Source organism: Sinocyclocheilus anshuiensis, unplaced genomic scaffold (genome assembly GCF_001515605.1).
Source record: "Sinocyclocheilus anshuiensis isolate Anshui unplaced genomic scaffold, SAMN03320099.WGS_v1.1 scaffold2182, whole genome shotgun sequence".
Classification (NCBI taxonomy): Eukaryota; Metazoa; Chordata; class Actinopteri; order Cypriniformes; family Cyprinidae; genus Sinocyclocheilus; species Sinocyclocheilus anshuiensis.
This window is the reverse complement of record NW_015557240.1, coordinates 214,147-224,281: the sequence shown is the minus strand read 5'-3', so window position 1 is coordinate 224,281 and position 10,135 is coordinate 214,147. Positions and strand designations below refer to the sequence as shown.

Here is a 10,135-nt window from a genome sequence, read left to right as displayed (position 1 = left end):
GTATCAAATGAGCGGGGCACTGCAGCGGCAGTATCAAATGGAGCGGGCACTGCTGTGACAGTATCAAATTAAGCAGGGCATTGCAGCGGCAGCATCAAATTTAATTTAACTGATCAGAATTAGATGGGCTTTCTCTGTGTGAAAATTATTGGTCCTGCTATTGCTCTTGAAGGCGTCAGATGACCATCGACCGAGAGCTTGGATCTGCTGCTGTGAGAGGCCTTTTTGAGCTGCTGTAATTGCTGCCCCGATTCGGGAGTGGCTGGAAAATCTTTCTACGGGTATGCCTGGTTGGACGAGGGTGAGTTTTAGATGTTTTTGAAACCAAAAACGTGTGACGGGGTGGTTACATTCATCGACAAAAAGAGGGTCAAGAGGGGATGTAGACTGAGAGCTTCTGAATTGGAGGTAAGCAAAAGGGCCTGATACGGTTGGATTGGTGACGGGAGGTTAAAAATTTAGACGTGGTGAACTCCTTTTCCTGATCTGATTTACTTTGTTTGATGAAATAGGAGATAGTTTCGCTGTCGAGCACGGAAAGGTCAGAGACAGTTGGATGGAGTTTGGGGTTGAATATAAGTTATTGTGAATTCCAAGCATCTCAGGAAACCAAAAAAAGCCAGTATGAACATTGCGTCGAGTGTACGAGCGTTATGAAGTGAGTGGTACCCTGTGCAGAGAAGAGACTTGGAAAGATGTGCCTAGCAGTATGCACAACGCATGCGAATTAGGTTGCTAGTTGTACTTGTTCAATAATAATATTAATAGTTTCTTTATGATACGCCTTAGTTGTTAGTTTGCACCTATAATTGTACACTGTTGAACTTATTTTCACGAAAATAAATATTTTTCATCTTATCTGTCTATCCGAGTACAATGTGTAATTTAAAATACAGGTAAAGTGCTAGTGAAAATTAATATAGAAAATTTGAGTAATTTCATTGTGTTCTATGCAGTTTTGCGTCAGTTACAAAAATGACATCAACATCTATAGTGTCACCACGTCGTTTAACAACTTTTAACAACAAACTACCTACCTTTAGCGACTTTACCTAAAAATGTAATTGCAACACGGCCTGCGCCTGCTAGCGGAGGCAGCCTCGCGCTAGCGACTGCTACGAGAGCTGGAGGCCCAGCTACATGTGGCGCTGCGACCGGAAGAGCCGCGGTGAAAAGTTGAGCCGAAGCGGGAAGTGAATGAGGTTTTGCTGCGATGAAAACTGGGGCACGGCCCAGGCTCATTTGAGGCCTGCCACTGCGACCCAAAGCTCGAGGAAAGCCGGGTCTTGTGCGGGACGATGGTGGTGTCGAGTGAGACGAGTTGAGTCTGTGATATAATGGCCAAAGGAGCAAAACCGAATGCTGGAAAACTCAGATAATCAATATACATGATCGTTTCAGAAAATATACGGATTCGCTGTCCACACAAAAACACAAGGGCGGCGTTTTCAGATTTATCCACTCTGGGACCCGGTTATTTCAAAATATCGGTTTCACTCTCCATTCCTTCAGTAATTCTGCTTGTTAACATTCTCATTAAGTTCAACTCTGCTTCAGTGTTACTTTAAAACTCTGTATTGTGGGACCAAATACACTCTGAACAGTGTTGATCCCTGAAGGTCCTCCAAATAACGTCCCCCAACCCTTTAAAGAACTCCACATCATGAGCATCTCGGGAAACGTTTTGGGAACGTCATTGACACCAGCGGGATGCTCTGAGAATGCTCTGGGAACATTACATTTCTAGCAGGGAAATCCATATACCTGACATGAGTGCATCTAGGTCATCCACCGATGAAAAAAGAGGAGTGAGCTTGTGGAGTGACATAGGCAGCAATGTGATCGGATGATAGTTAACACATATTGTGTTGTTTCTCTCTCTCTCTCTTTCTTTTTACACATGATCAACTTAAAATTACACAAAATGTGTTAAAATGGACATAACACAAAAAATGTTTTATTAATTAATCCTTTTTGAGAGTGCATGACTCATGAGCTACCATGTAATAAATTAGCTAAAGCTTAGCTAAGGCAATATATCATTGGCATACAGGTTAACTTAATGGAGAAACGACAGCTGAATACAGTAAAATTAATAACGTCATCAGAATAGCCACATTGATATGCAAATTAGCTGTTAAGTAATTAAAATGCAAGGCTTTGCAGATGAATAGGATAAACAAAATAACTAAAGCATATCACCACAGAACCTCCCCAGTTATTAGTTAATGACTTGCATCTTTTCCCTTGAAATGTTATGTTTAAACATGCAGATAGATGGTTTTGGTTAATTTAAAAGTAATCTACAGAAGCAAACAGACGAGGGCTTAAAACAAACACCTCAATGTGTATTTTGGAAATTTCCTTTCCATTAGAGCAAAAGAAGACATGGAAGCAAAATAGACCAAAATCTCAAAATTGAACAGTACATGAAGTGTCCTGCCTTAAACAGTAACTTCATAATCTTGATCTCAGGCTCCTCATCTAATAACTATCCATTCTATTAGTATGTTGTATTCTGATAGATCTTAACAGCCCCCCTTAAATGTGAAACAAAGTTCTTGTCACCATCAGTTTGTGTGTGTGTGTGCATGGTACAGTAAGTGTAATTATAACACCATTGTGAACTGATTATTTTGTAGACATCTGTTGAAAAATGAAACAACATGAAACAATTGGGTGAGTGTGAGGGAATTAAAATAAATTGGTAAGTAAGTCAGAGTTGTGTTAATATATTTAATGTTTTGTTTAGAAACTAATTAAAATAAACAAGAGAAGTGTCCTTTTTTTCACGTGAGCCCCTGCCCCTCAAAATGTCTGTGCACGTCCCTGATCAACAAAGTCGGGTACATATTGTCACTTTATTGCCATTCGAGCCATATGAAATAGATGATCTGAAACATATGTAAAATGATAAGCGACAGGTGATTTATTTCTCATCAGGTGTGTGTGGCAGGAAAGCCCGTGGCTGTTGATGGCACAATAATAGTCCAGCATGCAGCATGTTGTAGCTTGTTCAAATAATGATACAGCAGTTTTTTCCTATGTGCTGTTGACTAGAATGTGGCTTGTTTACTTGATAATGACTGCCTCAAATGAAACACCTGAATGTCTTTTTGAGATTCAGTGTCACAAAGCTCACAAGCAGCACACATTGTAACAGCCTGGAAACTTTGTTTTACAATGGACTGGCAAAAGACCTGTAATCCTGGAACTTCTGGACGTTGTGTCTGTTTACACACACACTTTTCTTACTAAAAGGCTACATGATGCTCAGGGGACAAAGTAGATCAGTTTAAAAAAAATATGATCTGTATGACATTTAACAGGCAAGTAACATTGAAAAGATTAATTTATAAATGTTAATTTCAGTATCGAAACAAACATACAAACAAGATCTGAAATTAGGTCATAAGTATTGTAATAAAAAGTATTTCAGAATTTATCTCAACTGCATTTATTAAGAAAATAATACTATAAGTCAATTTGTGGTGGTGGAAAGAATTTAGTTCCGCTCTGGCTATACAATCACAACATGAGCTGCGACCACAATCTTATACTGCCTGAATAGGCACAGTAGGTTTGTGAAGTCAGACAGTAATTTACAACTCAGCTGTCACCCAAGAAGCATTTGTAAATTCACACCACGAGTAGTTCTGGTGGAACTGTGTCACGTACATGTGGCATTGAGCTTCATGTTTGCTGAAATATGTTTGCATGACCTCTTGCAGTTTTTTTTTTGTTGGTAACTCATCCTTGTGGATATTTTGTTGGTGCAAAACCAGATCATCAGCAATGTTAAATACTATCGGGTGCTGAAACTGTAGTGAATGGCACACTGTGATCTTAGCCCCTTGATTGGGACGCCCTGCATCAGCATTGAGATATGATGTTTGTGTGTGTCCAGGGTCAATGTCCATTGTCCTGTACGAGCGGAGCTGTGCCCTGCCATTACAGTGTGACCTGAGCGGACAGAAACACGCGGCAGGAATAAACTTCAACTACACCAATGAGTGCTGTGACACGGATCTCTGCAACACTGCTGCGCCCATCAGCTCCCCCCGCTGGACCGGAGCAGTGCTGAGACTCTGCGGTCTGGCCCTCCTGCTCCAGCTGGGATGAGCAGCTCTTACTCTCACAGGAGGTGCTACAACACCATCAGCAAAGTCTGAGATTCAGAAACACCACGACATACCAACACCGTCTGTTTAAAAACCAATGCATCTGCTCAAATTTGACATGCACACAAGACTTAAACTGTAAGTCCATCTACGCACTCTCTTGCAAACGCCATGCTTGAAGGGAAGTGCCTGCAACCACGTATACACACACACACACACTCACACACAGACAGTGAGTTAAGACTCATGAGAATGAGTCATGTATGCTCAAAATACTGAAACTATTCTTCTAAATATAAATGGTTAAACCCACACAACTGCTAAATCTAACAGCTAATTTGCTTTATTTTTTGCTGTAAATACTAATGACAGTAACTTTTTTGTCATTTTTATTAATTCTAGAAACATAAATGCATATTGTTTCATATGAACAGGCTGTGTTCCAGAGGCTGTTCCATTCCTGTAGAGCACAACACAATATTTTCTGCTCTTTTTTTTACTTATTTTTCAAGATTTTTTAAAATAAATCTTTTTACTCTTTGAATTAATTTAATTAAACAATATATATTATATTAAACCTGAACTATCTAAACATGAAGGATCAAGAAACAATGTACTCAACATTTCAATTTTTTATTTTAACTTTATTATAAACTGTATTGCTGAATAACAATTTTAGAAATGCAGGAAGAAAATGACTTTGTTGTAACATCCCTCTAATCAATAAAATCCTCACTAATCAATATTTGCACTGATGCTGTGTTGTCCATTTGTGTGCAGAGTAAGATTTGGAAATGACCATTGAGTGGTTAAGAGGAAGTGAAAACAGAAGTGCCTGGGAAGAGGACTGGGGATAAAGCATGACACTATATATAAAAATAGTTTGGTAAGGTCATCTTAGAAACAGGCTGAATCAACTTAAAAAAGGCAGCAGTTGTTACTGTCACTGGTTTCCTCTTTTTCAGAAGACAACAAATGTGCATGTATTTCATAACTCTCTCCAGGCAATAAATAAGAGTGTTTTCAATGTGGACGTCGACAGTCATAATTAGAGATGGAAGAATATTCTACAGTACATCATATCATATAGCTATGAGATGAGACTGTCGATTGGGGCCAGTAACTGATTGAAAAGAGTTTCAGTTTTTACTTCTCGCATAAAGTATGAAACTTTACACATGATTCCTTTGGAGTACTTTTATGATACCTCCATGATTTTGTAACATATGAGTCAATGGAATGTAAAGAGCAGCTTGAAAAACAGTTTATGAAATGTACGTGACCAAAGCAGCCATGAGCGAAAAGCTGTCATTACCGACTCTATGACACAGCGAGAGGGAGGGACAGTAATGGGAGGAATGAGGCAACAACATCCTGTTCGTAACTGCTAGCAAAGCACTCGTCCATAAACCAGTGAAAAATACTGAAACACAACCACTATTGCTGCCTGTAAAACATTTGATGATATTTTGTAATGTATCGCTGCAGGCTGCCGATGTGTATAACCACAGAAATGGCCTTGACCTTACAGTTCAGCTGCTTTAAAGAAATATGAACTATAATGCTGCCTTCACGTGCTATTGGAAATCTGATAATTTCCTCTTCTTAAGTCGTGATTACGAGCTTGTTGTGTTCAGGTGCTTTGTTGTCGGAATTAATTGAGGATGCCATTGTTTATAATCACATTCACAACAAAGGCATAATGTAGACAAGTTAAGGTTGCTTTCAGACTGAAATGGAAATAGTTTCCCACTGTATAGTTTTACCGCACTATCTATTCTATTCTATTCTAGAATATTGGTGAAACACATGCTATTTTCGCTGTGTATAAAATGTACAATATGCTTCAAAGGATTATTCATATTTAAATAACCTACTACTTTAATGACAAGACAAGATTAAAGATTAAAGATATTTCCGAACTTCCCACTGGTAAACATGACATCAAATGGCATTCATGCTCACTTTTTCTAGGAAACTCGTATTTGCGATAATTCCGAGAGCATGTGAAGGCAGCATGAGACTACGTTTAGTTGAAAAGTGAGACCTCAGCCAGTGCAAACAACCTCAGGAACATACAGGAACCAATTGAAACACTAGGACAATCTGGAAAGAGAATTGGTAATAACGCACATGAGTGTGTGACTGTGTGTGTGTGTGTGTTTGTTTCCTTCTTTCTATTTGAGCGCCTTCGCGACGGAGGAGTAGGCCACGTGTATCTCCTCATCGCTGGGACAGGTGGAGGAGAACTCCTCTCGGGCATACGCCACGTCCAGGTATCGCCACAGAGACGTCAGCGCGCGAGGGATGGAGAAACCTCGAAACTTCTGACACACTACCTGAGAGCGGGGAAAAGAGAAGCTAAGCATTGCATTCGTCAGCTCGTTTGCTTAGGCGTCGCTCTGTCTGACTCACTTTGACGATGTGGAGCTTGGGCAGCAGGTTGCAGTCGGCCAGAGTGAGCTCCTGACCGTCCAGGAAGGGGCGGGAGGAGGAAGTGACATCGTCAGCGCTGTTCTCGTCGATCTCGTCCGGCAGAGGAGAGCTCAGGTAGTCATCCAGCTTCTTCAGGGCCTTCAGCAAACCCTTCTCCAGATCTGCACGAGCAAACGGTTAATCAAGAACCCACAAAATGACCTGACAGGCGCAATTTCCTTTTCCTGTGATGACGTGTATTTGCTGCTCGAGTAGGGGCATGTCCTATTTTTAAAAGCCTGTAAAACCATAATTTTCTATGGCAGTGGCCTGTTCACACCAACATGGATCTGATATTCACATGAGATGTATCTGTTTAGACCATTGTGGAAAAAAACAGCAGACGTGCTGAATGAAAATGTGATGCAACACAATCAATCAATTACAAAACTCAATCACCAATCAAACAGTTTCTCTCTGTTGTCTCACACTCAAGGCCAGTCACAATACACTTTTTGTTCCATTGACCTCCATTTATATTCATGTGAATTCGGGAGACGAAAACTCGTGTGAATTTGGCTGCTTTCCAGTATGTTGTGAACTGAGCTATGAATTCACATCGCTTCAAGATAAGTGACCAATACAATATCAACATGTCATGTTGTCACCTCTTAGCTGAATGAAAAAAACACAACTTTTTAAATCGGCAGGATTGCATCGTTGCAGTAAAACTGAGTAGATTGAATATTTGTATTGTATGTTGAATTATGTATTTAAAAAGGAGACTGCAGAGCACGACATCATATCAGCACTGCTGCAGTACCTATGAAACACAATTAAATGTGTGTGGATTTAGCACTGAGCTTTACAGACCTTGGACAGTCTTGCATGCTGATGCATACATGTGCTCTCAAGCGGCCAAGACCTCAGGCCACTTAACAATCTTTGTAACAAATCTAAAAGACTCTTGCACTCACTGTCGTTCATCTGCGGGTTCGAATTCTTAATGTAGGCGGAGAACTTTGAGAACACATCCAGACCTGCGGTGTTCGATTCAGGATTGCGAGCTGCCAGCCGTGGGTATCTGTGGTGGATAGAGCGATGAAGAAGAGGAGGAGGACGAGTGGATATGGTAAACGTGACAGCTGTGAAATGTAGGAATGGAATACAAACACAAACAATGGGAAATAAAGCATGTGTTGATGAAGAGAGTTACTTAGGAGGGCAGAGGCTTTCCTCCAGGAACTCTTCTATCTTGTTGGTGTCCGTCTTCACCTCTGTGCCGTACAGCAGGAAAGGAGGCTGAGCCCCAGGAGCCAGGTCTTTAAGAATGTCTGGCTTCCTACTCACAAAACAGAGAAAGAGGAATAGCACACCACTTGTTTTCCAGATGCTACTTTTGCAAAATGCTACATGCATTCTGTGCAGTGCTCTGAAAGCACACTGTTGGAGATCCCACAATGCAATGCGCTTAACTTGACCTTCCATTTTCCAGTGTGAATGGACATGTCTTTTTTTGATTGGACCACCAGTTTTTATTTTTGGAATACAGTGTCAATACAATGTAGCATACTACTGGTCTGAAACGGTAACATTCTAGGTTTCACTTACTTGAATTACTGTATATGCAACTGCATTAGATTTATGAATGCACAGAAACACCCACCTCTTCATGTCCACGGTGGTCACATTAAAGGTCACGCCTTTCAGCCACAGGACCATGAAGAGCCGCTGAGAGAACGGGCAGTTCCCAATGCTCTGACCATCGCTCCCTGCCTACACACACATACAGAGGATCACTGCAGCTTTCTGAAAGACTGTGCAGCCCCAAATCATGCTTACGCATAACTACAAAAAAGTACTTGAGTTTTGTTTTTGTGCACAGCAAGGAATCATACTGTACCCAAACTGTGAATTAGACAACCTCCACATTTTATTTATAAATGCTACATAAAAAAACGGCTCTTATCAAGCCACTTCATTGGGACTTGTCAACTGAATAATGAGATTGTAGATTGACAACATTGAAATATATCGCATATTAGGACATAAAAATGAAGGAATCAAGGAATAAATCAACTGTAAATTAATCTATTTGAATGACTATTGGATTTATTCACTTTTTATTTTACAATCAATAAATTAATAACTCGTTCTATAGCACTTTTTTTTTTTTCAAACTACTAGCCAAATCGTCCTGCAGAAAACCTAACGCAAGTTCTTCACAAACTGTTTGGTTTCACCATCTTCCCGTGGTGGAAACAGCTTAGGCCCACACGAGCCTGCGATACGATATGTGTACCGTAGATGCATCCTCTCTCTCTGTTGCTGGATTTATTATTGTTTTTCATTTGTTGCTGGTTGAAACCATTATTTTAGTTATTTAAATGATTGGTGTTAAAAGGGGACTTTTTTCTTTTGCTTTAAGTTGTGACATTGTGCTACTCTCTGAATCTTTATACATGCGTATATATCACTTGATGAGGCATTTCTGTCCTGATAGGAGTGGTCTCTTCCTGAATGACAATGCCCCCATCCATAGGTATGAGGGGTCACCCAATGCTTTAATATAAAAATGATCTTTGCAGTGAGCAGATCTCAACCCAGTTGAACACCTTTATGGCAGATTTTGGACTGAGGTGTTAGACAGCGCTCTCCACTAGCATCATCACACACCAAACGCAGGAATATCTCGTGGAAGAACGGCACTGAAGCTGTGCTGGCAGCACGTGGTGGCCCAACATCTTACTTTCCTGTTCATCGCTGTAAAGCTGCTTTCAATCAATCTGTACTCTATAAAGTGCTTTATAAATAAAGGTGACTTGACTGAAATTGTATTATTACTAAAAACATTCATATGCATTTTGGAGTATGTAAGTATTATTATTTCTTTTATATTTTTAGGGTCATAATTTTACCATCAGTCCAGGGATGCAAAATTGCCTTCTGGCTAATTCTGGCACATTGAACTAGTATTATTGATGTGCATTGACCCGGTCAAATAAACCTGAAATAATAAAACAAATAATAACATTATCACCAACAATAAAAATACGAATAAATAAATGCATGAATATTTAAATCTGGTGCATTTTTCATAGGTAGTTTAAAACTATATTTAGAAAGGAAACCCGCCGTTTTCAATTTTTTTCTTCTTTTTTTTTTTTTCACAAAACACAACATTATTGGTGATTTCATATCATAATTTAAAAAACGTTATTACATTATACGCTCGCGATTTTATCATGTTTAAGCCAGTTAATACATTACAAACAATTGTATCACGTTAGTAATGCAACGTTTATCACATTGTGTGAAGTTATTGGATGGGCTAAATCTGCATTAGCTCTGAGTAGTGGCCTGATCGTGCAGCATCTGACCTTCACGAAGAGCTCCACCTCAGGTCTGTCCTCACTCATGCTGGACTCCGGCTTCTGTTCCTGTCGCCTTTTCTCCGAGCTCACTTCCGCTGTGCCCTCAACACTTTCAAATTCTGTGCAACTTTTCCCCTTCGAGCTATGAATTTGGCAGTGGGGGGGAAATTTGGAGAAAGTCCAAACAAACGCCGCCCAAAAGTGTCTGATTTCCGAGTAACTTAT

The 10,135-nt window shown here is 40.0% G+C and overlaps 2 protein-coding genes across 2 annotated transcripts in view; one reads left to right on the top strand and one right to left on the bottom strand.

Annotated features, from left to right (window-relative positions):
* LOC107679036 (lymphocyte antigen 6I-like) overlaps window positions 1-4,625 on the top strand; it is an 11,423-nt gene extending 6,798 nt beyond the window's left edge. The window contains exon 3 of the mRNA XM_016474447.1: window positions 3,908-4,625. Within this exon, the coding sequence (XP_016329933.1) occupies window positions 3,908-4,122 (215 nt within the window). The 3' untranslated portion in view covers window positions 4,123-4,625. The remainder of the gene's footprint in view (window positions 1-3,907) is intronic.
* Window positions 4,626-4,659: 34 nt separating this feature from the next.
* LOC107679037 (chloride intracellular channel protein 1-like) lies at window positions 4,660-10,135 on the bottom strand. Its single transcript, XM_016474448.1, has 6 exons — window positions 9,917-10,135; window positions 8,203-8,312; window positions 7,753-7,878; window positions 7,514-7,620; window positions 6,537-6,718; window positions 4,660-6,460 (listed from the first exon to the last, which is right to left on the bottom strand). Exons 1-6 carry the CDS (start codon window positions 9,953-9,955, stop codon window positions 6,299-6,301), a joined length of 726 nt encoding a protein of 241 aa, XP_016329934.1. The 5' UTR covers window positions 9,956-10,135; the 3' UTR covers window positions 4,660-6,298.